We start from the raw sequence: 27,960 nt of genomic DNA, 5'->3' as shown, positions 1-27,960 counted from the left end.
GCATATTCTCTACGACGACCGTTATTCGCAGTGTATATTTTCCCTATGATGTGGCGCTGACAAGAAACCTATGGATGGAGCTAAGCATCTGCGGCATTCACCCGGGACACAAACCTCCCGATACTTCTCTGACCCTGGTATGGCGGCACTGTTTGAGGCAATGGGGCGCTGGCTCCCTATATGGTGTACCGTACTGTTCCATACCCGAAGGAGAGTCCCACTGAAACAGTTACAGATCGTCGACGGGTCTGCTTGGCTAGAGAGACGAATTAAGCAACAACACAAGCCTATCATGTCGCCCATTCGTGTTGCATATTTTCGTTATGATGTCTCCGATTCGTGTTGCATATTTTCTCTATGATATCCCCAATTCGTGTTGCATATTTCCTCTATGATATCCCAATTCGTGTTGCATATTTTCTCTATGATGTCAATTCGTGTTGCATGTTTTCTCTACGACATCCCCAATTCGTGTTGCATATTTCCTCAATGATATCCCCAATTCGTGTTGCATATTCTCTCTATGATACTCCGATTTCCTGTTGCATATTATGGTTCTCGTGTTTCTGGACGCCTGAAGTTGTCGGCAAGGCGGTCACGTGTGGCGAATGTCAACTTTAAACCTGATGCCGAGGGTGTTTACAGATGAAGGTGTTAGTGAATACGGAATACCTAACAGTTAACCTTGGCCAGTCATAAATACAAATCAACGGGAGTCGTTTACTTGGCAACCCATTTTTATTTAAACACCTTGTCTTTTCTATGAGAGAGAGAGAGAGAGAGAGAGAGAGAGAGAGAAAATCCAACTTAGAGGTGACGTATCTACAAAAATGGTTTAATATAAATCTGCTCCTAATCACTTCACAACCAGATGTTCTTCCCAAGGTATTAAAAAAAAATCGTTTAATTAAATGCAAGAAAACTTATGAAAGACCGAATTTATGCAGACCATGTTCCTTGAAGGCCACTATCCTTCCCCTACCCCTTCCCTGTCAAGAAACTCTACGCTTTCGGTTCCAAGTGACAATAATTCGCTTCTAGGTGACAATAATGATTCTAGGTGACAATAATTCGCTTCTAGGTCACAATCACCAAGCTCTTAAAAGTTTGTTTATTGTTTATCATACACACCTCACCAGACCGTCAGGGCAGAGTAAGAATGATACCGTAGTCCATAAGTAACTAACAGCAAAAGCGGCGGAAGAGAAAGGATGACAAACGACTAAAACTAGACAGAACCAGAGCTAAAAATCACACAGAGGTACACTATTTTCGCATCCCATAATGACGATACGGAGTTCCCTTGACGCGCTGCACTGCCTACGCCACTCCAGTATTTTTCCTGCTTCCACTGTAGCAGCCAGGTATGGTCCTAACCTCAAGGAGACTACTGGGAATATTTATAAACTGTTACACTTTAGCTGGGTATAAGATTTCCTGTACGTCTGCATCCCTTATACAGACACCAAAGTTAAAAATAAAATCAGAGTGAGTATTTAAGTGACAGAATACTAAATAACAATATAACTTCCAATACCAGGTTACTATTATTAAGACTTGTATATATTGTAAAATGGCCAGGATCCATATAGATAGGACCCTTTGAGCTTCTACAGAACCCCATACAGGAAGCCTTCCCCTACTAGTTCACCTCAGGATTGCCCATCAGACAATCCATCAGTCCACGGTCAGTATGAATGCAGCGACCTGTCTGTTTACCGTGGCACTTCATCCTCTCTGTTAACACTCATGCAGAGATCCACGTACATAAGAGGACTGTTGGGCCTCATTAAACGAACTCTCTTGTCTATACCAATTGTCAGACACATTAAAAAAAAAAATCTATCTATCAATTGCCAGACGCCTTAATCCCGTAAGGGGTGGCCACAAACAAATCGCCTCCATGTCGCCCTGTCCCCAGCCACAGTTAAGGTTCCATCGATCCTACAGGTAATGAAGAAAAGGGAGAATTATGATTATTACCTATGAGATGCTCAAGGGTCATTTAGGCAGGTAATGAAAATTTGGTGGGTCTCAACCATCCCCTAGAACACAATATACAACAATCTAATTTACTTTCAGGTCCCCAGTGGTACTGCTGGGTGAACAGGGACAGCGGGGAAACAGGCTTTGCTTCACAGTCTGACCGGCCCGAGAATCGAACTCGAGGTCTTCCAGGTGTGAGCTGGATATGTTACCCCTGCACCACCTGTTCCGACCTCGATACATAACTATTTATTTATTTATGTTTATTTGTCTACCATGCCTAAAATTCACAAACAAGAGCTGTCCCCCCACCTCTCTCTCTCTCTCTCTCTCTCTCTCTCTCTCTCTTCCTTCTTCCTGCAAAAACAAATCTCAGCTGCGACATGAAATATATTGCTTTTTTTTTTTTTTTTTTTTTTTCTGGGCCCACGTTACCCGGTGACGTCATTCAATGTATTCACGTTTTCTGTTCCTGGAAGAGTACAATTCAGTGGCAGAAATAAAGTTAAGAAAATTTTGTGACGCACTGCTTAAGACAAAGGGCACTCCATTCACACACACACACACACACACACACACACACACACACACACACACCAATAAAACAACTGTTGGAAAAATACACGCAAAATCACTCACTCACAAAACCGGAACAAATAAGAAAATAAAAACAGATACCCAGAGGTGAAACAAGCAAAACAATAAAAGAACAAGAACAACAACAATAGCAACAAAACAACTCCAGCCCATTCACACAAACAAAGGAAGACCAAACAAAAACACTCACCACTCACACAAGGCAGGAACAAAGCAAGCACATACAAACAAAAGAAGACCAAGAAAACAAAAAAAAAAAAACACTCATCACTCACAATCAAATCAAGCACACACCCATATTCAAACACTCAAAACAAGAGAAAAACAAACACAAAATAAAGACAAAGTAAACACAATAAACACAATTAAACACAAAACAAACATAAACAAAATAAACACAAATAACCAAAGAAACAAATAAACAAAACACCAAGATGCACATATAAACAAAATAGACAAAATAAACAAAAACAAACAAAATGAAAATTAAACAAAATACACAAAATAAACACAAAAACAAACAATAAACAAAATAAAAACAAAAACAAACTAAATAAACAAATACACAAAACAAACACAAGTAAACACAAAATAAACAAAATAATAACAAATACGCAAAATAAACACAAATAAACACAAAATAAAAACAATTACATAAACAAAAATTAACACAAACCAAACACCAAACCCACACACCTTACAGCCTGAACTAAAAGGCTTCAGAAATTCCCCTCACGCCCCTGACAACCCTTTTTTTTTTTTCCTTCTTTCTTTTTTTTCCCTACCCTGGCCTAAGGAAGGATGGGAGGTCAATGACACAGGAAGGGAACGCCTCGTATATCCACCGCCTTTATTTATGCTTTATTGCCTCTTTATTTGATTTATAACTCCTTTATTTAGGCTTTACTTCCTGTTGAATTATGCTTTATTTCCTCTTTAGGTCCTTTATTTCCCTCATTTTTACTTTATCTCCCCTTCATTTGTTTTATTTTCTCATTATTTAAGCTTTATTTCCTCTATGCTTTACTTCCTCTTTATTTGTTTTATTTCCTCTTTATTTATAGTTTATTTTCCTACTTATTTATGCGTTATTTTTCCTCTTTATTTATGCTTTATTTCCTCTGTATTACTCCTTTAATTTTATTTCCAGATTCATTTGTCTTATTTTTTTCAATCTAAAAGTGATTTTATTCAGCTTTATTCCTTATTTATTCTTATTACCTCCAGTCGATTTTTTTTGAGCTGAAGAAAGTAAGGGCCACTAATAATTACAGCCTCTCCCTCTCTCTCTCATCAGTTTTATTCTCGCTACCTCCAGCCGATTATCTTCAGCTTAAGGAAGACTTTAAAATTTTTGGAATAGAATAAATATATACTCCACCCCTCTTTATATTTCCATGTATTTCAATGTATTTTATATATATTTTTGGATTTTAATATGTATTTTAGCTACCCCCAGACAGTTATTTTTCTTTCCTTCTTTCTTTCATTTTTTTTTTTTTTTTTTTTTTTTTTTTTTGGGCATAGGGGAGACAGACAGGACCTTCATTATCGTTGACACAAGGCTGAACTACTGACTTTTTCAGCCTCTCTCTCTCTCTCTCTCTCTCTCTCTCTCTCTCTCTCTCTCTCTCTCTCTCTCTCTCTCAGTCTGGCTCTGGAGTTGAAGTTACGAACGAAAAATTGCATAAACTTATAATTTTTCATCATCGTCTTCATCATCATCATCATCATCATCACCATCATCAACAACGTCCCACTTACTCGTACATATGGAGTGTGAGGGATCCAGAAACCAGAACAGCAATGCACAAAAGCAGGAGTGTAGAATGGAATACAGATTGAAAGATGGAGGAATTGAGTTTCTGATGAAATATTTTACTCCAATAATTAACTACTGACGTCAGAAAACAGGTGTGCCATTGCCTCATCCCGTGTTTGCTGATGTAACTGCCAAGATAGACGATGTAAAATGCGGTAAAAAAAAAAAAGTGAGGAATCGAAATATAATACTCTGAGATGATGGGGTTCAATGTGGAAATAGTGGATGGGAGAGAGACAGATTATAGCTTGCATTCTTTGTTAATTTACAAAGAATTCCAGCTCTAACTTATCTCTCTCCCAACCAACATTTTCACTTCTATTAGGTCATCTACAGAGGTCAAAATGCAGCTCAGTTACTAACGAATCGCCAGAAGAGAACTTGTAGAAGGACTGAAACCAGAGGAACACCATTATTGACAGCTTTGGGAGAAGAACAGTGGCCGTCTATAACAGCAGCTACAGAAGGCCCAGAAAGGAATGTAATACTAGAGTTGTGGCGACCATGAGAGGGTCAACTGATAAGTGTCGTAAGCGAGGACTCTGCAGGCCACTCACACGGCAATTAAGTTCATCATAACAAAAAAGGCATGCCTCATTGTAATGGGGGCAAATAGATAGAGTTATATTAAAAAAGATGTTAAAAAAAAATACAGAAAATATATATTGTTTGCGTATAATCAGGAAGAATGCATTAAGATTCGGCTGGGTTTTATTTTTAGAAAGAAGGCGTATCACTGGAATAATGTACTCCATGGCCTGTTTCAACGATCGTTCCATGGTTCTTTCTTTTTTTTTCAGACAGACTGTTATTGTTTTATTTATTTTCTTTGTCATCTTAGAGGGAATCATAAGAGCCTGAGTGCTCATACTGGTACTATCAACAATCTCAAGGTAGGGACAACTCCAGTAATGTATTTTATTTCCAGCTGACGCCAAATGATTTTATTTTAACCGAGTGTGAGTCATAGGAGCCTGATAGTGTTAAAGTAAAAAAAAAATAATAATAAATAAAATAATAATAATAATAATAAGGTACCATCCTAAATTTTCATAAACTCAGAATTATCAGACACGAAAACATAGGTAAAAATATCTTTCAGGACAAAAATTGCACTTAAAATAGCGCTCTCAACATCTTTTCTTTTTTTACTTATTTTTTATATCTCTCTTACCTCTGTGCCTTGTAATTCCTTGATTCTAGACCTTACTTCATCCCACTCTTAGATGAAAAAAAGTAAAATTGATGAAAAGGATGACTATAATGACTTTGTACATTCTCTTTCCTTATTTGTGGATCCAACCTCACACGATCGTAAGGTGCGAAAAATGATGATGATGATGATGATGGTTTTCGTACTTATTCTTTTTTTATGGAACCTACCACACCCCGTCGTAAAGTGAGAAAATTGACATGATGATGATAATGATGATGATGATGATGACGACGATGATGATGACGATGCCGAAGATGATGATGATGATGATGATGATGACGACGACGACGACGACGACGACGATGATGATGACGATGATGATGATGATGCACAGAACGACCACAGGACATGCAACTTCTCGTGCGTGTGGCGGCCTCACTAAGAGCTCCTTTCACATCCCATTATATAATTAACCCCGCCCTCGTGGCACCGAGAAAGTAGAAATTTGGTGAGGCTTGTGTTGTGGCGATGTTGTTTGTTGCTGTGACAGGGAGGGACAACACTTAAGACTTCTGCAGTGACAGGACAACATATACACCGATAAACAAAAGCTCTAGATAATTCACAATCTATAGAACAGCATATAACACCATTAAATAACAGCTCAAAAAAAACTCTGCAGTGACAGAACAGCACGTAACAGCAACACATAACAACCCTCTCTGTAATTCTGCAGTGATAGGAATGCACAGAACATTGGCTCATAAAACTCCTATAAATTCTGCAGCATAAAACATCAACACAATAAGCCTCCCAAAGCTCCACAGTGATAGGAAGGCACATAACACAGACTCAAGAAAGCTCTCCAAAATTCAATAAGCCAAGGGAAGCTCAAAACAGCGATATATGATAGCTCAAAAAAAAAAAAATCTATAATCTAACATGAAAAAAATAAAACTATTGAAGTGTAACATTTAATACAATATCTGACCCCTATTATTCGAAAAAAAAAAAAAATCAGAAACCAAATAAAACAGTCTGTAGGTAACACGTCTGAGAAAAAAAAAAAATTACCTAAATTGAAGTAACATAACCTGTAGGTAACAAGTGTAAAATATATATTAAAACTGTCACCTAAATTTAATATACTCATCTGGCAGGGACAAGACTAAATACCCAAGAAGTCCTCAGGCTCAAGTGAATTAAAACTTTCACAATACTTGATTTGGCCAAGAAGTGGTCCATTAAACACCAGGTCGGCTGTGGCACCGTCCTTGGCCGCAATTGATGGGCAGGGTCGGTCAGTTTCTACACACACACACACACACACACACACACACACACACACACACACACACACACACACACTGCCAGTGGGGGTGATGCTAGCAGTTTTTGTTCTTCCGCGTTGACACCATTTTTGCTTGCTCCCTCCCAGTACTGTAGCTAAGCGGGAGTGTGTGTGTGTGTGTGTGTGTGTGTGTGTGTGTGTGTGTGTGATAGAGAGAGAGAGAGAGAGAGAGAGAGAGAGAGAGAGAGAGAGAGAGAGAGAGATACTCCATTCTATAACGAAAACTAGGCTATGTTTATACAGACAGACTGCTATTTTCAAGTTCACGTTTTTATTCCTTTTGTGACTCCAGTAAGGCATTCACTATCACTCGCATTTTTCCTCTCCAACCTTTCCCCAGTTACCTCTGCGCTATTCTTTTTCACCCTCACTCCTAAATTTCCCCTCTTCTTCACCCCTCCCCATCCTCTTTAACTTCCTCCCTGACCTCTTGCTCTGCTCCATAACTTTCCTCCTCCCTTACGCCTTCCGCTCACACCCTGACTCCCCTCTGATCTTTTCCCCTCACTCCATAGCGTCCCCTCGTTCCTTAAGATTTCCCTCAATCCCTCCCCCCACCCAAAAACTCCCCTTCCTCCCACCATAACTTCCCTCTCTCTCACCTTAACTTCACCCCTCACCCTTTCTCATTCACCCTGTTCTCTCACTCCTCCACCCTCATATCAAAACATCACGAATCACCCTTTACCTCACATCATAACTTCATACTTCACCCTTTCCACATCTATCCCTTCACCCTAAGCCCACACTCCAAGCCCACTCACGCTTTCACCGATTCCCTTCACTCAATTGCTTTCCCCTCACCCATTCTCATTCATGCATTTACCTTACATTATAACTTCAACATCTCAACTGATCCTCCCTCATCACGGCACTCTGTTCACCATTCATGTTCAAGAAGTGATAATAATAACAATACTACTACTACTACTACTAATAATAATAATAATAATGTTTTTGTTGCAACTATCCCCACTAGACATAACTGGTATATCTTAATCATCATCCATTAGTCCAATATCCAGTACTGTTTTGATGGGTCCTCTGGGTTAGGTTATTTAATCCAGATATTTAAGACTGGGGGAAACCATTCATTCGTCCCTGAGCGGCATCATATTCACCTTTTAAAATATTTGCACTGACTATGAAGCGATGGGAGGCTCGCTATTTGATATTACACTGCATAAAAGTATTGGGATAAAGTTATTAGAGGAGTATAGTTATTCTTTAAATCCCCCTTCAAGTTATAAGCAAGCCTCTCGACGTCACAGACCAAACCAGACTGCCTGGAGACTACCTTATAAGAAAAGAAAAAATAGAGAACAAGAGGCGTTGACTGATAAGGGAGACATTCACTCCCATTCCGGCCTTGTGTTGGACGAGAGAGAACAGGGGCTTTGAGGTAAAAAAAAAAAAATAAATAAGAAGAAGGAAAAAGAAACAGAAAAAAAGGGGAGAAAGACTAATAAAAAATCTTACACCTGTTACCTGGATTCGACGTCTTACCTTTGAGACCTGGAGGAATTACTTAGGTGAATATAAAACACCTGAGCAACACCTGAGTAATATCACCTACAATACCTAAATTAACTACCTCATTCTACCTCATCCTACGTCTATTGAATACATTAGGAATCGATTTGGCTTAAGTTCCTCCCCCCACCTCAACCCCCAACCTCCCTCCTCCCCTCCAGATGTTCACCATAGGCCCCTACAAAAAGAAAAACCAAAAAAATAAAAAAATAAAAAAAATAAAACTGGTTCTAGATAAGAGAGCCGTCTAGCCTCCCAATTCTGGTGGCGAAAGCAAGGAAGAATGATGTAGGTGTTTCTCAGCCGACCCTACCTCATCAGTCTCACACATCGGCCATGGAGAGGGACCTGTAATTTGGAGGCCGAGCGGGGTTTTTGGAGGTGATACAGATTTTTGGAGGAGAGGGAATTGTAATTTGGAGGCCGGGCGGATTTTTCGAGGTGATATAGATTTTTGGAGGCGTATTTTCTTTTTTTTTTTTGGGGGGGGAGTGTGAGCTATATTTCAGCGACTGATATTCTTTGGAGATTATTGGAGAGTGGAGGACAGTTTTGATGGTACACGATATCTTGGAGAGTGGATGCTAGTTTGGAGGAGTGACGTGGCTTGTCCATTTGTCTGTCACCAAGCATGTGGAATTCGGCCATGGAGAGGGAGCTATCATTTGGAGGGCGAGGTATATATTTTTTTGAGGGTGAGCCATAGTTTAGAGGCTAACTATATGATGGGGGGCAGCTGTTTAACCCTTTCTGTCCAACGTCTCCTTAAATTCTTGCAATCTCCAGACGGTTTTCTTCATCTAAGGCTAGACTTACGAACAGAAAAGTTTAATATTCTCCATTGTCCCCTTCACAACTAGAGAACCTTCCTAACTTGGATATAATCGGCTGCTACTATCAAGAATACCGTAGAATTATAGGCAAGTTTTCGTACTGAAGGACCCAATCTCTTGAATCAGGTGGCATCAGTACTTAGTTCATTCTTGCGACTTCCAGGGAATTTTATCAAGCTTAAAGGAGACGCCTTGAACTGCATGGGTACCCTTAATCAACCCCTTCTATACTAAAGGTGAAGAAAATCATTAAATATAACGTCTGGGAGGAAGAAGAATAAAACGAAAAATACAGCACGCCATCGGAATGAACGAGTTGTGAATATAAACTTCTGGGTCTCCTTCCTTGGCCATCCTTTAGGCAAAACAACACGATATCTTGTACCTTCCAACAGTGTCCCTAAAAATAAACAGATAAATCGCTAACCCTCATTTTTCGACGCCTTATTCGACTATCCTTCAGGCCAAACAACTCGATATTGGTGCACATGTTCGCGTTCTCTTTCTGTTTGGACGAAAGTATATATATTTTATCCAGTGTGTGTGTGTGTGTGTGTGTGTGTGTGTGTGTGTGTGTGTGTGTGTGTGTGTGTGTGTGTGTGTGTGTGTGTGTGTGTGTGTGTGTGTGTGTGTGTGTGTGTGTGTGTGTGTGTGTGTGTGTATCCGTCCCTGGAAGAGGGTCCAAGTAGGGCCGAAACAGTTTTATTTCCCCAGTGAACGCATTCCCCACGGTGCGTATTAATTCTTCGCGTTACACGTATACTGTCGATCATTCCTTCATCCACACAGCTCTCGATACCTTTCCCCTCCCAGATCAACGAATGCAGGTAACAATTTGCTAGGTAATCCTGTGGGAATAAGAGGATTAGTTGGTGTATTACAAGCAAATCAGAAACAGAGCAATTAGAAGCGAGGGAGAGACGGGACAAAGGCGAGGGGTTGAGGTAAGAGGCAATTAGGTGGTTATTTTAGGAGACTGCTCGTGAAAGGTCCTCACGAGGTTTGCGTGCATGACCTTCTCACTGCCCCTCCCCTGCCATATATTTTGCCTTCCCTGCCTCCTTGTTGTAATCGGCGTTCCTCCTGACCTCCATCCTGACCCTGTTTTTTGCGTCCTTTACTTTCTTCCTGATTCTCTCTCTCTCTCTCTCTCACTCTCTCTTCTGTACTTCCCTCATATCTCTTGACCTCAACTTTTCTTTGATTTCTCTCATTTTTTCCTTACCCTCTCACTACCCCTCTGCCCTTTTCCCCTCTCTCATTATATCTCCTCCCCTCTCTTCTTACGTCCTCTTTCTCCATCACCCCCTCCTCTTCTTTCCCTAAATATCACCCTCTCTCCTCTTCCCCTCTATGCCTACCCTTTTATTCCCTCGTCATTACCTCATCATTAACATTTTCCCCTCTCTATTTCCATTTCCCCTTTTCCCCTCAAGTCTCCCTCAGTACCGTCCCTTTCCCCCTCTTTTTCCTTCTTTTGTTCCTTTCCCTTCTCCTTCCCTCACTACCCCTTTCCCCTTTCCATCTCACCCCTCCTCTTCTTCTCCCCCTTTCCCCCTCTCCTATCCTTCATTTCCCTGTCTTCTCCTTTCTCATAATTTTCATCTCTCCACTAGCAATCTCATTCTCTCTCTCCTCTCTCCATTTTTCTCCTCTCATTACCCCATCTCTTACTCTATCCCCGTTCCTACTCTCTCTCTCTCTCTCTCTCAACCCTGTCCCCTTTCCTCCACAATTTCCCTCTTGCCGCTCCGACCCTGCTTGCATGGATGGTGTGTCTGTTTTTCAGTTTATATCAGTCCTCCCTTTCCTTCATACCACCAGATACACCAGCAACGTGGGAAAGTTACCTATAATTAAGACTTCTACGACTACCCACCTGAGAGAGAGAGAGAGAGAGAGAGAGAGAGAGAGAGAGAGAGAGAGAGAGAGAGAGAGAGAGACGCCCTTCAGTACTACAGAAAGGCAGTGATGTGGATCGTGACCCAAATTTGTTCATTACACTCCGCTGACCCACCAGTCCTAATTGCTATGCACCACACACACACACACACACACACACACACACACACACACACACTATGACCTTCGAGAAGCATTATAATTACAATAAAATAGCTAGGATCCCACGCCCAACCACCTACCCCTTCTCACACACAGGCAGTAATAAATAATAAATATGTACCTGCCTGCTTGTTTATCTAGCTATCTCATCCTCTATGTAAACCAGTACACCTCTTGAACTTTCTTATTGCTCGCTCTCTCTCTCTCTCTCTCTATCGAAATGCCAAAAATATGGAGACAGACGACGCGCAGACACTGATTTAGGCGTGGCAGGGAAAGACAAAACCGTGAGCGTCATTCCTGAGAGAGAGAGGTTTTGTCTGGAAGTGACAGGATCGAACCGGATGAGGAACCCTAACTCCTTCCACCTCGGTCTGGGGCCCAGGTGTCGTCAGATGGCCAGGTAGTAACCAAGGAGATTCAGTCCCACCTCAGGCCCGTCGAATTTCAATGCAGCCCACCACCCGGATTGCCCCAGTTCCGCTAAATGAAAGCAAATTAAGTATCGTGGCTCAGGGAAGGATGGCTAGCCCGGGATCCACGAACACGCTTACGAACACACTCAACTTCCTATCGTAACTTTATATTTATTTATTTATTTTTTAGGAAGGACAAGGATCGTGGTAATATTTCGTCTTCTGCACAGATAAATACAGGATGCCCCCCAGGTGAACTTCCCAGGTGAGTTCGTCTGGTTATTCTGCAGGTCTATCGCTATTTTTTATTTCCCAGCCATGATTTTTAGGGTGTCAGTTCCCCTCACCAAATCAAAAATTCTCAAAAACAGTGAAATGAAGACAGATATGGCTTTGATATCTTAGTACATGTTAAAAATAGGGGAAGGTGAGCACGTGGATATAAAAGAAATTGATATAAATAGCACAAAATTGGATATGCAGTTCCCATGTCTACTCTGAAAGCACAGGTACAAACTCAACGTCTACTTAATTATTATTATTATTATTATTATTACTGTTCTCTGGACCCAAATTCACCGCATTCTCAGGTGTCGAAAGAGAACTGCGTGTGGTGGGGAGGGAGGAAGGGGAAAAGGGGGGGGGGGTGAAGTAGGATAATTCTGACGTGGGGGAGGGAGGAGAAGAAGGACCAGATACGGCGTAGTGGAGTGTGTGTGTATGTGTATGTGAGAGAAAGGTGGGCCTACATGCTAGCGACTTCATCACGTCACCTGGATTATACAGAGTACCGTAAGTCAGAAGTCAGGAAGCTTAGGGGGAAAAGATTGTTCTCTTTCTTTCTCTCTCTCTGTGTATATATATATATATATATATATATATATATATATATATATATATATATATATATATATATATATATATATATATATACACACACACACACACACACAAAGAGAGAGAGAGAGAGACAGACAGACAGACAGACAGACAGGCAGACAGACAGAGAGTGCCAGGTACGAATATAGGTTAACAAATAACATACCGTGTAAACAGGACCATTCAAATTTGAAAAGAATGTGATCAGGCAAGCATAAAGGTGCAGGTCCATTATACAACACAACCAGCACTCGGCTATATTTATACACAAAATTATTCAGTGAAGGACGATCCCTTCATTTACGTTCAAGGTTTTATCCACATGAACGAATTTTTGCGAGAAACGAGGATAGTTTGAACTCACAGTGTCACCGGCCCACACGTCGCTTTGAATTCAACAACAGGAAGCCATAGATCACACCTCTGTGCTATCGAGAAGAATCACTGTGAGTGTTGCACATTTATTTTGTTGTAATTATAATAAAAACTATATATTTAATTTAAAGATTTCAATTGTTAACTCGACTCTGCACCGTATTATGCTAACGGTTCTCAAAGACTTATATGAGAAGCTGAATAATGAATATCCTGAACAGCAGATGGATTCTAAATACTTGTAATAAACTGTAGTCTTTAAAATAGGGAACAGTGTAAAAAATAATATATTTATTAATGCTTTTAAGCATTCAGTAAAACAGTTCCACATACAGGAATCTGAATGTAAACTGTCTATGAATGAAAATTATTATTATTATTATTATTATTATTATCATTATTATTATCATTATTGTGATATCATCACTATTATTACTTTTGCTCGCTTAAAGCCCGCCTTCGGCGGCCTCAGTTCGATGTTAAAAGGCCAGAAACGAGTCATAACTTGGGAACCCGTGGACCGATTGGACTGGAAATTGTTTTAATCTTCAAGTTAGAGAATTTTAACAGTACCTTGCTCTAACAAAACCTGCGCTACGTTGCACAGCTCTTGCTGTGTTACGATAACAAACAAACAGAAATCGGATGATTATAATATAGATTATTATTATTATTACCGGTATTACTATTATTATTATTATTATTATTATTAACTGCAATATTCGAAAATAAATGCATGAAAATTTTGCTCAAAAAGGGCAGCATATACATACATACACATCTATCTATCTATCTATCTATCTATCAAAAGTTTTCGAAACTCTGAAGGTAAAAATGTAGTTATTTAAAAATCTAATTGCACTAGCCACCTGCTGTGTGTGTGTGTGTGTGTGTGTGTGTGTGTGTGTGTGTGTGTGTGTGTGTGTGTGTGTGTGTGTGTGTGTGTGTGCAAGACGGAAGTAAGCATCCGGTGCTCACATGTGCTATGTGAAGCGCGGCGTACCAAACATTCCATCTGGATTAACATATGCAAGCTCTCTCTCTCTCTCTCTCCCTCTCTCTCTCTCTCTCTCACACACACAGGGATTACCATGAAAGTGCCTAGGGTTGCCACAATGTGCTAGTAAGCGTGTGTAGTGTGGCTTAGTTCAGTGGGTGAGTTGGCAGTGAGTGTGCAGTGGTGTGGGGTTCACTGCACACAGCCAGTCACGGAAGGGCACAATCTCGCTGGTCAGTGTGTGTTTGGCGGTGCTACGGGCGCGAGAGATTTGCCGCAATAATGGTAGACTGATATATACCCTTTCATATCGCTGACCTAAAACTGTTACTATTAGACGATATTTCCACTTTAGGAGATCTTGCCGTCATCGCCGACAATTTCTTCATTTTGACAACGTATTTCTTGATTTACTTCTGTCTTCCGTTTAGCGACAGATCAGCGTAAGGTTTTATGTCCGCAGCTGTACACTCGAAAGCACTCCCAAGTTTTTCCTGCCTTCCTGGTGTACTAAAAATGACCCCCCTCAAATTGGCGTTTTCTTTTCTCTTTTCTTTTTTTTTAAAGTTCTAATACAGCCGATTCTATTTTCTTCGTTTTCGGTGGATAGACAAGGAATTACGGCTTTAGAGATGTAACAAGTGGATATTCGTGTGAGTGTGTGTGTGTGTGTGTGTGTGTGTGTGTGTGTGTGTGTGTGTGTGTGTGTGTGTGAGAGAGAGAGAGAGAGAGAGAGAGAGAGAGAGAGAGAGAGGGAGAGAGGTATAAGGACAGATGACCAACCTACTCCCCTTTGTGGGATGAGGCTAACATAATCATTAATTTTCCCTCCCTCCCTCCCTTCTATCCGCTCTCTCTTCCTTCCCTTCCTTTCTCCCCTCTTCTCCTCCTTTCTCCTTTTCTTCCTCCCTTTTCCCCACTCTCCCATTTCACTAGACCACATGGCCCTATCATCATAGTTTATTAACAAAATTATCTCAGACTACAGGTGAGAGCACACATGTAAGGGTAATTACGCAGTTAATCAGTTTTGCACACCTGAAGAACTGGAACTACGTATTCATCGTTTCTTTCCCTTTTTTTTTTATCTCCTTGCTACCATTATGAATTTAGTTGTTGGGTAAAATCGTCTGGTTTAGTCAAATTAGAATAAAAAGGACTTCATTGTGGTGAAAAGATAAAAAAAAAAAAAAGATTGATTTTTAGTCTTTGGCAGTATCGACTCCCCCTTCCTCCCCTTTCCCCCCACCCAAGAGAAGAAGGGCAAGAAGACTCTCCCTAACCCCTATTCTCTCTCTGATCCTCCTTCCCTCTCCCTCTCCCCCTCCTTCGGTCGCCATTTCCTCTCATTCTTCCCCTTCCCCTCATCCTCTCACCCATTTACCTCTCCCCCTCCCTCCTATCCGCCCTCTCTTTCCTCCCTCATCTCCACTCCTCGTTCTCCCCATCCACTTACTCCCCCATTTCCCAAGTATAATATATATGTGAGATTCAAAGCAAAAACAACAAAATCTAGTGCACTGCTTGCCTGAAGTAACATTTTTTTTTCTTTTTCCTACTGTCACTTTCACCCAGCGCGGCACAAACAGCCTACTGGCCCGTATTCAAGGTAGCATTGGAGGCTTCGTGGCAACTCTTCCTTGGCGATTTATTTTGCATATTATAACATTCTCTTACATCCTGTTTATATCGTTTTAATATGTACATCATTTGCATCCATTACACATGAAGATACTAAAGTGAAATGTACCGTACAGAATAAATCGGTAAGGTAGAGGTGATATGAAATCTTCACACACACACACACACACACACACACACACACACACACACACACACACACACACACACACACACAGGAGAAGCGCATGTAGAAAGTAAGCCACATCTGCCTAGCTTCCCCTAAAGGCCTTGAGAATGTGTCTAGATGTCTGGATGCAGTGACTGGAGTGCGCCAGGTGTACAGTGCTGACTTGGGTGAGAGTGAGCAAGGGTGGTGGTGGTGAGAGAGGTGACGTGAAGGGATGGGATGTGATGTACTGTGATGTGGTACGATGAGGTATGTGTCGCAATGTAATACAATGAGATGCCATGAGATGTCCTGTGGTATAATGAGATAAGGTGGTAATGTGATGTGGTGCGATGAGATGCGATGTTATGTGATGTGATACGATGAGATGAGATCTGGTGTGGTGTTGTGATATGGTGCAATGAAACGAGGTGTGGTTTGACACGCCTACAATCAAGACATGCAAGCAGGTGAGAGTGAGTTAGGGTGGTCGTGGTGGGTATATGTGGTGTTGTGATGCGATGCCATGTGATGTGACGATTCTGTGCTGCTATGCGCATTCATTTCAGGGCGAGCAAACAGAGAGAGGGATGAAAGTGCCCAACAAGTCGATTTGGGAATTGGATATGGCGATGAAGGTAGTGGATGTGAATATTTTAGGAAATGTAATAGTGTGATCCTTCCACATTTTGGGGAAGCAAGTAGAGATAGATATGGAAATTTACGAACTGTAGTAGATCTCGGCACTGCGTAACGGAGTGGGGAGGACGAGAATACGCCAAGTTAGTATTAGCCTGAGAAAGAACGAATAAATACGGTACTCTTATGGGTTTTCATTCTGAGGAGGCAAACGGAGGTAGGGATGAATTTTTTCCGAATTGTTCTCTATTTTGATAGTTTTTCTTACCCAAGAAGTTCTAGGTTAGATTAGTCTGTTACGAGATTTGTTTGTGAAGTAAACGCAATGGACTGGTAGGCGAACATCTATCCCTAGCTGCACATGACAAATACTTTTTAACATACGTACTTGCTTCAGGGCACGTAAGGTACGGGATAAAAAGAACATTCAGTCAAAAAGCACAGACCAACGTAACGAGCACAATAGGAAATAACGAACGAAAAACATGGAAAATTCATTCGTACTTTTATTTATTTTCCTATTTACTTTTCATTTATTTAGTACATAGATCTTTCGATGCTTTTTTTATTGATTTTACTTTGGGTGTGAAAATGGCCCTAAACGAAAAAGAGAAAATCAAATCCCCTGTGATCAAGGTATCAGCATAACTCTTTATATGCAAATTAGATACTAACTCCGCAGCTTGAAACAGGTATGAGAGAGAGAGAGAGAGAGAGAGAGAGAGAGAGAGAGAGAGAGAGAGAGAGAGAGAGAGCTATAACTTTTACTGCTCTTTGCACCCTAATCTGGAAGGTCACATTTTCTACACTAGATGTCGGACGCCAAAATTATGTTTATATATCATTCTACATTCCTACTTTATCTGCTTCTAGAATCCTAAATTATGTTTCTAACTGATCGCCTGCTAGACTTGTATCTTCTGTACGAGTATTTTCTGTTTTCTGTAAGGGGAACTACCTTCTATGCATTTTCTTCTCTATCTACTGTGATGTGTGACTGCCTACATTTAAATTTCACCATCGCCAACAGTACTACCTTCACGCCACACTACAAGACCATCACCACTACCTCACACCGAACCAACACCATTAATGATCACACCACATCACATTACCACCACTACCATCACATCACACCAGCACCACTATCACACCATTCATCATCATCACATCTTCCATCACACTGCACCAAACACCACAACATCACCATACCATCCCTTACACAACAGCAGTACTACACCACACCATGATCATCACAACACCGACACCACAACCACACCACACCACCTTAACAACAACAGAAGCGTAAGGGCGTGTCCTCACGTGTGATGGAACAAGTGCTGGCAACATGTGAACAACACAATAACGAACAAGATGCAAACATGTTGGCAACAGCAGCGTCCAGATTATTTGGCAACATCATGATAAAGTCTCAGTCGCCTCGTATGGACACACTTATCCCATCACCTCTGCTGCCAGCAGGTTTGAAGCGCACTGTAACATGTTTGCATACATCTGTCCAAATATTGCTGCAAACATGTATCCAAACACATTGCCAGCTGTGTTGTCAACACATGTTCGAGTGCACGTGTGGACTCGCCCTAAGGCAAAATGTGACAGTTGTAAACACGCTTCGTTCCCGTTTGCGAGCTTTATGGAACAGTTACCAGCACTAGACACGTTAGCCTGCATGCCACGGTATTAAATGCATTCAGCAGCGAGGAGAACCTAGATACTCCTTACACTCATCATGGGTTTAAGAAATTTCATTCATTCATTGCCAGACGCCATGTATCCCAAGCGGGGTGGCCAAGGGCTTAGAGTTAATTGTTTTACAGGGAGGGGCACTAATCCTCCACCAACCCCACTTGACACGTAGGGATGCCAACAGCATCTGGTGTTCCCAGGCGGTCACCCATCCAAGTACTAACCAGACCCAACGTTGCTTAACTTCGCTGATCGGATGGGAAGCGGTGTACTCAACGTGGTATGGCCGTTTAAGAAATGACAGTGAAAAATTGGGACTTGACTTCCACATCTCCATTTCTGTTTTAACCTCTCAAATCCGGTGACCTATTGTTCTAATTTATTCTCGCTTTCTCCAGAAGAGTTTATTCAAATTAGATTTTCTTATTGGGAGGGGAATACATATGACCTTCATAAACCCCCTCGTTTCTACTGATAATTTCAAAGTCAAATAAAATCGTCAAGAGATATCAAAGCATAAAACAGAGAAATATGTGATGGGAAGAAAGCGATTAAACACGAACCCTGACGGCTAATATGACAAGCTTGCAAGTTAATCCTTCTGCCAATATTGACGGCTGGATTTTGGATAATAACTTCAGTTGGACAACGACTTCGATAATGAAATGTTTTATATTTAGAACTGGCTTAGCACGACAAATTTTAGTTGCATTGTTGATATAGCAGACCTGGAGATTTGTAAATATTTCTGTAAATCTCTCTCTGCTTATTACGTCTTTTGGTATTTCTTTGATATTATAAACTTATCCCCCAACCTCCATTAAGTGAAGAATCTTCCTATGCATTATCAGTCGACTTAGTTACACGTCTTCCTGCTGGTTCTGGTGCCTTGGCTTCTCTTTTCTACACGGCTTACAATTCTCTGTGCAGGTATTAAGACATGTTCTTCCACTTTACTCTTACAGTTCTTACACTCAGCTTCACTGTTAAATCAGTAATTCAGTATGTATCCTATTTTCATTATTTTATCATCTAATAAAAAGGTTCATTTCTCATACTGTTAACACAGCGTAGAATTATTATCTATCTATCTGTTTATCTATCTATCTATCTACATACACACACACAGTACATATGGTATATATATATATATTGCTGGTCAGTAAGACAAAGAAGATTAAGTGAAATTAAAATTACAGATCAAGTGTAGAATCTATCCAAACACAAGATATGATAAGCTTGCTGTGATAACGGAGTCCCAGCGATAACTCACTCCTGATACTGCTCTACCAGTAACAAGAGAATCTCATTAGTTCACAGCCTTAGGTGTATTTGAACGGTTGAGTGTACACTGAGTGTCATACCTTCTGCTCGTCTGTTAATCGTATCCCTGGGTCGTAGCCAGGGCGTCACGCCGACCGAAGACCTGTTGCTTGTAGTTTGGATTTTTTTTTTTTTTTTTACACTGCACAAGTATCATCGCATGCTGCTCCTACTGAAGTATCTCAAAGCTTCAAACTACCTCCTTAAGGGAGAGCACAGCAGGTCTTCGTTGGGTGTGAGATCCTGGCTACGACTTTCCTCTCGCCAGTGGTTGGGGTATGAGATGAGCGGACACTACGGGTCGAAGGTGTACCAGTATATGTACTAATATTTCACAGTGGCTTTGGTTTCCTGGGCATGGGATTTATATGATCTTTCCATTCCTAAGTGAGCTGACGTCGTGGGCATAAAATTCACACAATCTTTCCATCCCCTCACCAGATGATGCTACTAGAATGGCTGGTGTTCGCGTTGGCCTTGTGTCCCCTACAGGAGACCAGGGGGATATTCGTGATCCAGGCGGTGAATATGACCAATGCACATGAGGACCCTGAACTGAAGATGCGTGTGGGAGGTGAAAGTGAACCTGGCCATGAGGTAATCGCGGAGATGGCCACAACTCTAGAGATGGCCAACGCCCCAGAGAAGGCCACAACCCCAGAGATGGCCAGCCCCCCAGAGAAGGCCATTACTGCCGAGATAACCACAAAGACGACTGGCCCTGAGTGTGCCTTGCCCCCGGGTCTGGCCAAGGAGATCCATGGGTACCAGGCCACGGTGAACCAGATCATTGACTACGTGGTTCGCGGGCCGCACCGGGGGAGAGCCTACGACACCTTGGCATTACTAGTGGACACCTTTGGCCCCAGGCAGGTGAGTTGGAAGGATGTATCGCTATTTCAACCTGAGTACGTCGTTATTAATACTTACAACTGTCAGATTGTTTAGAGCACTCAAGTAAGAAAGGAGTTAATGAAGACTATAACTAACCCCTTCAGTTCGAAATATCTTACATAACAGTCAGAAGTTAGCAAAATAATATAAATTTTACATCAATGGAACTAAGGCGTTGAAGCATCGTTAAACATCTGGTAGAAAAATGTAAAAGACATATAAAAAGAGGGGAGAACAGTACTGATGATTATGTTTATGAGGTGAAACCCAGGCTTCCATGGGCTTGAATGATGTTTAAATGTCTGTGTGTCCCTTTCTACCGGGCATGCTGCTGATAATTCTCCGTCTTTTTGTGTCTTTTTTCTTCCTTGCTTTCCCGACCCTACCTCACCCTATCTATCGGTGGGATGAAAGGTCAAGATCATGATACTATGAACTTAATATCAGGATAATGAGATGAACTTATATCTTTAAGGTGTAAGTAAAGTAAAGGTCGTTTCTGGATACATCTTGAAACAAAAAGAATATACTTTTGGGGTGTTTGTTTACCAACCTGATGTCTGGAATACGCGGGTGTTAAGGGAAACGAGCCTAATTATAATACGCATCAGCTTATCTGTCCTGTACATTGGTTGGCCATTTAGGAAGCGATTAATTATTCTTATCAGTCCACATATGGCTTATGACACGGAATCACATTAATGGAGCTACGGCCAACACGAAAAGTTAGCCGATACTTCCCCTGCGGTTGTGGAAACGGAAGGCTTTATATGATTTTTTTTTATGTGACAGCCATATGAAGAACACAGCAAAAGAGAATGAGAAGGACGCATACTCTCTGATGTTTGAGAAATATGGAGGGCAAGGCACAATACTGAAGAGAATTCGAGACTAGCTTTTGCTCATATCTGTAGGAAAACGTCAGGCGTGATTCTCCTGTGGGATGTGCATGTTTATAGCACTTTATATAGAATACATTAATATAGCATAGCACGGTATATAGCACACGTTATTACAGCACAGAACTTTATATAGAACGTTAATATAGCATTCGTAATGACCGTGTGATTACAGAAAATATCGTCTTGAACTTATGAACATTCAGATTGCTATGAGGATTATTACTATGTTGTTAATGATGGAATGGGTAGGTACAGTAGGTTATGTATGGATGTTAGACTTTGGGGGTTTAGTCTGTCGTTATAGAGTAAATGGTTCTCTCTCTCTCTCTCTCTCTCTCTCTCTGTCAATCCAACTCGTGCCATACATTGTCCCCGAGCACACGTGCACCAGTTCCACCTTATTTCGTTCCCTGGCCTTTACGATCCAGATAAATCACATCCATGTAGTACAGACAGCACCTTCTGGCCTTCGTAAAAAACATTCTCTACCTTCACATGCAAATATTCGGCTAAAATCTCCCTCCAGAATACTACTCGTCCTGATTTCTATATTTCTTACTCCTCCCCGAACGTCTTTCCTCGTGTGTGTGTGTGTGTTTTTTTCCTGCTCTTCATAATGCTGTCTGTTCGAAATAAACATTTCCATGCACCAATTTTCCATCTCCACTGCCAGCAGAGAAGTGGCGAAGTTAAGGTCGCGATGGTACCTAAACGGACATTGATGTCTCCGTCCTCCTCGATACCCTTGATATTTTTGCCCCCTTCTTTCTCCCTACAGATTCTTTAAGTCCAAACGCATTATTGCCTACTATGTCCACCCTTATATACCTAAAATTTTCCACTTTCTTCAAACCTCCCTGATCTCATAGAGCAGTTCATCTTACAAGCTTCGTTTTCGTTTTATATCTTACTGTAGAAAACACTGCTTCGAAGGGCACTCTTCGTTGCTTAATATCAATCCCATCATGTTACCAGTCCACTTATAGCTCCCTTTACTGCCTGGGTTTGCTGTTTACTATACTCGGTTTACTCTAACTTGACGTAATTTGCCATGTCTCCATCTCGGATGCTGAGTTGTCATCATGTGGGGGCAAACCATGGAGGGATCCTACCTCCATGAGGCAAACGCCGTAGGGGTCATAGTCTCACTCACCATTCGACTCCATCCACAAGAGTTCCTTCGTGCAGTCCTCCTGGCAGTGAGTCTTCCCTCCGTGAATATCTATCGACAGGAAGGATCGACTTGTTCCAGCTGTGGGTGTCGTGGCCTTTCCCTTGGTCTCCTCCACTCCGCCATAACTTTCTCAGAGATCACCCTGAGAGCAGAATCAACCACCATTTTAGCATTTTTTCCCCTAAGTCTTGCTGATGTTTAGCCTGACATTTTCAACCTCCCTCCTTTTTTGTACCAGCGAGTGATTGTTGTTGTGGTCCACAGAGCGGGTCAAGGGTGCTGGAGGAAGCCATTGACTGGATGATTGACAAGTCTCGTGCTGAGGGTCTCGAGAATGTTCACACCGAGGACGTGATGGTGCCGCGCTGGGTCAGGTAAGATGGCTGATTGGTTTTCTGTTTAGCCATTCCGTGGGCGAGGTAAACAGGCAAATTTTAATCTACCCTAGCCAACGATAAATGATTTCTTTTTAAATGACTGAAACCGCTCCCACTAAAAGGGTAATTTCAATAAACTGCTCCAAACATATTTTTAATACCTTAGCTCAACTCACACGGGCCTATCACCTGTGAGGATGTGGTGACGTGATGGTATTATAACTGTACGGACTGCTTACTGTATTTATTTCTTGTCTTTACTAAGCAGTCAGTAAAAGGCTGCTTCATAAACCTAACCTAAGCATTACATATTTAATGCTGTAATTATCCCTGTGCAGGCCACTAATGACTTAACATTTCCCTTACTTGCATTGTTCCCAGCTTTTCTTTCAATATTTATGTTACTAATAAGCCTACTGTACTTGTTTCGAAAGTGGTCATATCTGTGGGTCATTCTTCTGTCAATTATCTCCGAAGGATTAGCTGAAATAAGCAGATTTTGCACAACTCTCCTCCATTACTGAAACATTTCATGCTATCTTTAGATGGGAAACAGAGGTCAGGATGATGATACTACTCAAGGAATACACGTGTCAACAGATGAAGCTCTTTAAGCTTGAATATCAGTGACCTGACTTACCAGTTTCAAGTCAATCCCACAGTGTAGGATAAAAACGAAGAAGGAATGACCTGAACTCCCGAAGATTGGATGTGTTGCTTCATTTTATAAGGAAAAGTGCTATTCATCTTCCCTTCATTAGTACGCTGAATAATTATGATACACGGAGTTATGTTTAAAGTCGAAGTAGTACAAAATAACCTCCCTTTTCTATAATGATTTGTATAACGACCATCTGTCTACGGGGTAATTATTTGGTGTTGTCCAGGAACGATGAGACAGCGTGGATGATTCAGCCTCGCCTCAGCCAGCTCAGCATCCTGGGTCTGGGCAGCTCAGTGGGCACCCCGCCAGAGGGCATCACTGCGGAGGTCCTGGTCGTGAAGGACTTTGACGACCTTCAACGACACGCAAGCCAGGTGATGGGGTCGTCGTGGCACCAATGCTTATTATATTTATTTCTTGTTTTATTTATTTATTTAGTCCCTGAGTTTTAATGACTGCATAAGTGACGTCATGATTAATCCATTCAAGTCAATTACTTATACATTTTTTTTTATTCCTGATCGATGTTATGCTTGCTATTAGGGGTTATTGAAGGCTATATCTAACCCCGCTGGTTCGAAAATTTCTTCTTTGTTGAATAGAATCGTTATCCATGATCATGACGATGACGACGATGATGACAATGACGACGACAATGATGACGACACTGGCAATTACGATGATGACGACGACGACGATGACAATGAATACAAATCTGAGTCGGAGAGACCACCAACGTAACTCCACATTCTTCTCAGGCCAAGGGTAAAATCGTGGTGTTCAACCCGGAGTGGGTTTCGTACGGTGCCACAGCGCAGTACCGTACCAAAGGGGCGACCCAGGCGGCCAAGGTAGGGGCGGTGGCGTCTCTCATCCGCACCGTGGGTCCCTTCTCCATCAACTCCCCCCACACAGGACAGCAGTACTACAAGGACAAGGTGCCGAAGATACCCACCGCCTGCATTACCATCGAGGACGCCGCCATGTTGGAGCGCTTTCAGAGGAGAGGTTAGGCTCAGGAAATGTAACTGTGTGTGTTGGTATACTTCAGTTGTTAGCTCTTTGAGTTGTGCAAGCCTGGATGGAAGAACGTACACGAATTTATAAAAGCTCTTTCACACACACACACACACACACACGGGACAGCAGCAGCACAGGGACAATATACCCACGACTCCCACCGCCCTTATCACCATCGAAGATTCGACTTGACTGTAGCACTTTCAGGAGAGCTTTTTACACAGTCGCCTCCTCTTTGGAAGAGCATAAACGTTTAAAACACATTACCTAATCGAGTAAGTTGGAGATAAAACTGGAAAAAAAAAAAAAACTTTTCAGTAGGCCACGTTCTGCGCAGGTGACGATAAGAAACGTTACCCTACGCCTTGATGAAACGGGGTATTCTAAGCACTGCCCTGGCTTACATGATTGGAAAGTTTGCATCAGAATATGTCCAATTACGACTAGAGTAACAAAACCCTGCTGTATGTTGTGGTGCTGGTGTGATCCTGTGGTTTGGTGTAGGGCTTGTGTGGTACTGTGCAGCAAGTTATAGTGTTGTGTTGTGTGGTGTGGTGTGGTGCTGGTATGGTCTTGTGCAGAGAGGTGCAATACGGGTGTGAAGCTGGTGTGAACTGTGCAGTGAAGTGTGATATAGTCCTTTACAGTGGGGTGTGGTATAGTCCTGTGCAGTGGGGGGTGGTATGGTCCTGTGCAGTGGGGGGTGGTATGGTCCTATGCAGAGATGTGGTATGGTCCTATGCAGTGAGGTGTGGTATGGTCCTATGCAGTGAGATGTGGTATGGTCCTATGCAGTGAGGTGAGGTACTGTACATTAATGACGATGCTGGTGCGTGCAGGGGTGCGTGTGGTGGTGCAGCTAAACATGGGCGCCCAGACCTACCCCGATGTCGTCTCTCGGAACACCATCGCGGAGGTGCAGGGGTCGGAGAAGCCAGACGAGGTGGTGGTGGTATCCGGACACCTTGACTCCTGGGACGTCGGACAGGGAGCAATGGATGATGGAGGTGAGGTGGAAAGGTTACTAGGTAGGTTCCTTTACCCATTACCACAGGTTCGTAGCATCTCTTCCTTCGCGATTTATTATGTATATTGGGCCCTGGTATTCTTCTCTTTGCAACATATATATACCTTTTTTAAGGTCGACGTGATTTGCATCCGTAGCGCGGAAGTGGATATGAAATTGTAATGTGCAAAATAAATCGCCGAGATGTTACGAAATCTGCTGAGCCAATATGAATACGGCTAATTCTCAACACATCATGGAGGAAAGTGACGGACATTCCCCAAGTGTGAAGCAGGCGCCGTGGAACAATAGGTGAACTTTTGTCCCTAACTGTAACCACATATGAAAAAGCTGCTAAATGGGAAGATGCAAGAGTTTCGACCCGATGTGGATCCACTTCAGGTACTTGTGTTGCAGGTGGGGCGATGATCTCGTGGGAGGCGGGTGTGGTGCTGCAGCGAATGGGGCTACGACCAAGGCGCACCGTCAGGACCATACTGTGGACCGGCGAGGAGCAGGGCTTACTGGGCGGCGCGGTAGGGTTGTCATATACTCTTGTCTCTTCCATTACATTCCCTCATTCAGACCAACTAGCCTAAACTAATGAAACTACACTAAAATGAAACCACTAACCTAACCTAATGAAACTAACTGAACTAAATACGAAACAAATGAAACCCAACCTAACCTAACCTAGCCTAGTGAAACAAAACTAAGCAAAGCGAAACGAAAAGTCTCGAAACCTTGCCTAACCTAACCTAAAATAACTCACCCTCATCTAGCCTAACTTCCTCCTCCTCCTCAGAAATACTACGACAACCACTAGAACAAGTTAGAGCCTAAAATAACTTACCCTCATCTAACCTAACTTCCCCCTCCTCCTCAGAAATACTACGAGAACCACAAGAATGAGTCGGAGCGGTTCCAAATCCTCATGGAGTCGGATAGCGGTACGTTCACCCCTCTAGGTCTGCAGTTCTCAGGCACCAAGGAGGCCACGTGCGTCATGCGGGAGGTCATGAAGCTCCTGCACCCCCTCAACGCTACCAAGGTCAGCTAACCCCTTACAGCACAGTGGGGGAGTTTAAGAGGGGAGGGGGAATGCTAGAAGTGCCTGTGGGAATATTATAAATTCTAGGTTGATTAGAGGGGGGTGGGGAATGTTAGAAGTGCTCTCGAGAATATTATAAATTTCAGGAAATTGATTTGGGGGATATCAGTAATTTTTATACTCTAACACTGCATCCCTTATACTGCATTTTGACATTGTTTCCCTGATACTGAATTCCTGACGATGCTTCCCTGATACTGAAGAATATTTGACATCGCTTCCCTGATACTGAATTTCTGATATCGATCCCGTCATACTGAATTCTGACAATTGAAACTGTATTTTCATATTGTTTCCCCTCGTACTGTATTTTTTTTAACTGCTTCCCTGATACTATATTTTGAAACTTTCCCCAATGCATTGGTTTCCTCACTTTTATTATTTATTTTTCATTATCCATTTATTTATTTATTTATTTTAGGTGCGGTATCCAGCCCAAGTCCCTGATCTCGGGATATGGAAACAGAAGGGCGTTCCTCTGGGTAAGTTTTTTTTTTTTTTTCTTTTAATGTAGCTCACTTTGGGTATAGATCTGACAGTCTGTTCCCTAAGGCCAAGCGGTTTTCCTATAGGCCACACACCTTTGAATACCGCCACTTAGGCACTAATGCCCACTGACCATACTGATTATACGTTTAGGCTGTCTCATTTAAGAGTATGTGATGGTATTAGCGATTTATTTATTGGTTTTGTTTATCTTTTTGATGATATGTCGGTGGGATTTGCAACTGAGTAGTCATGTCTGTTTTAACGAAATTTATTCATGAAATTGTTCCCTACCCCAACCCTTGGATCGAACTCACATACTCTCAGAACTTTCAGGGAAGGGATCATCTCTCCAGCCACTCGGCCATCACATACCCCGACAACGCTAAGTACTTCTGGCTGTCACTGAAACCCCTTATACCTGATATCATATAACTCCCTCCTTCATACCTCACACCGCTCCTAATCTCTCTCTGTCTGTCTGTCTGTCTGTCTCTCTCTCTCTCCCATTCCCAGGTTCCCTAAACAACACCAACACCAACTACTCCTGGTTGCCACTTCAAACTTCCTTATAGCTGACACCTTAAATCTCCTCTAATCCTCCAACTCCCCCTTTCACATCTCACAACCCTCGACCTTCATATCTCCCCCTCCTAATCTCTCTCTCTCTCCCCTCCCAGGCTCCCTATACAACGACAACGCCAAGTACTTCTGGTTCCATCACTCTGCCGGGGACACCATGACCGTCGAGGACCCGGACACCCTGGACCGCTGCCTCGCTCTCTGGACCGCCGTCGCCTACGTCACTGCGAACATGACCTACAAGCTGCCCCACGGTCCACCCCAAAAACTAAACTGA

At 42.1% G+C, this 27,960-nt stretch overlaps 1 protein-coding gene and 1 non-coding gene across 2 annotated transcripts; one reads left to right on the top strand and one right to left on the bottom strand.

Annotated features, from left to right (window-relative positions):
* The first annotated feature begins 70 nt into the window (after positions 1-70).
* Positions 71-27,960, top strand: LOC145400233 (carboxypeptidase Q-like). The gene is made up of 11 exons (XM_080272746.1): positions 71-185; positions 2,083-2,180; positions 19,909-20,340; positions 22,702-22,811; positions 23,702-23,852; positions 24,237-24,486; positions 25,338-25,505; positions 25,922-26,040; positions 26,391-26,555; positions 27,037-27,097; positions 27,782-27,960. Exons 1-11 carry the CDS (start codon positions 71-73, stop codon positions 27,958-27,960), a joined length of 1,848 nt encoding a protein of 615 aa, XP_080128872.1.
* LOC145400303 (5S ribosomal RNA) lies at positions 18,320-18,438 on the bottom strand. Its single transcript, XR_013897410.1, has one exon. It is a non-coding gene; the product is annotated as a 5S ribosomal RNA (ribosomal RNA).

This window comes from Coenobita brevimanus, chromosome 51 (assembly GCF_032717465.1).
Source record: "Coenobita brevimanus isolate Jiangsu-jjx chromosome 51, ASM3271746v2, whole genome shotgun sequence".
NCBI classification, from domain to species: Eukaryota; Metazoa; Arthropoda; class Malacostraca; order Decapoda; family Coenobitidae; genus Coenobita; species Coenobita brevimanus.
This window is presented reverse-complemented; position numbering and strand designations above follow the sequence as displayed.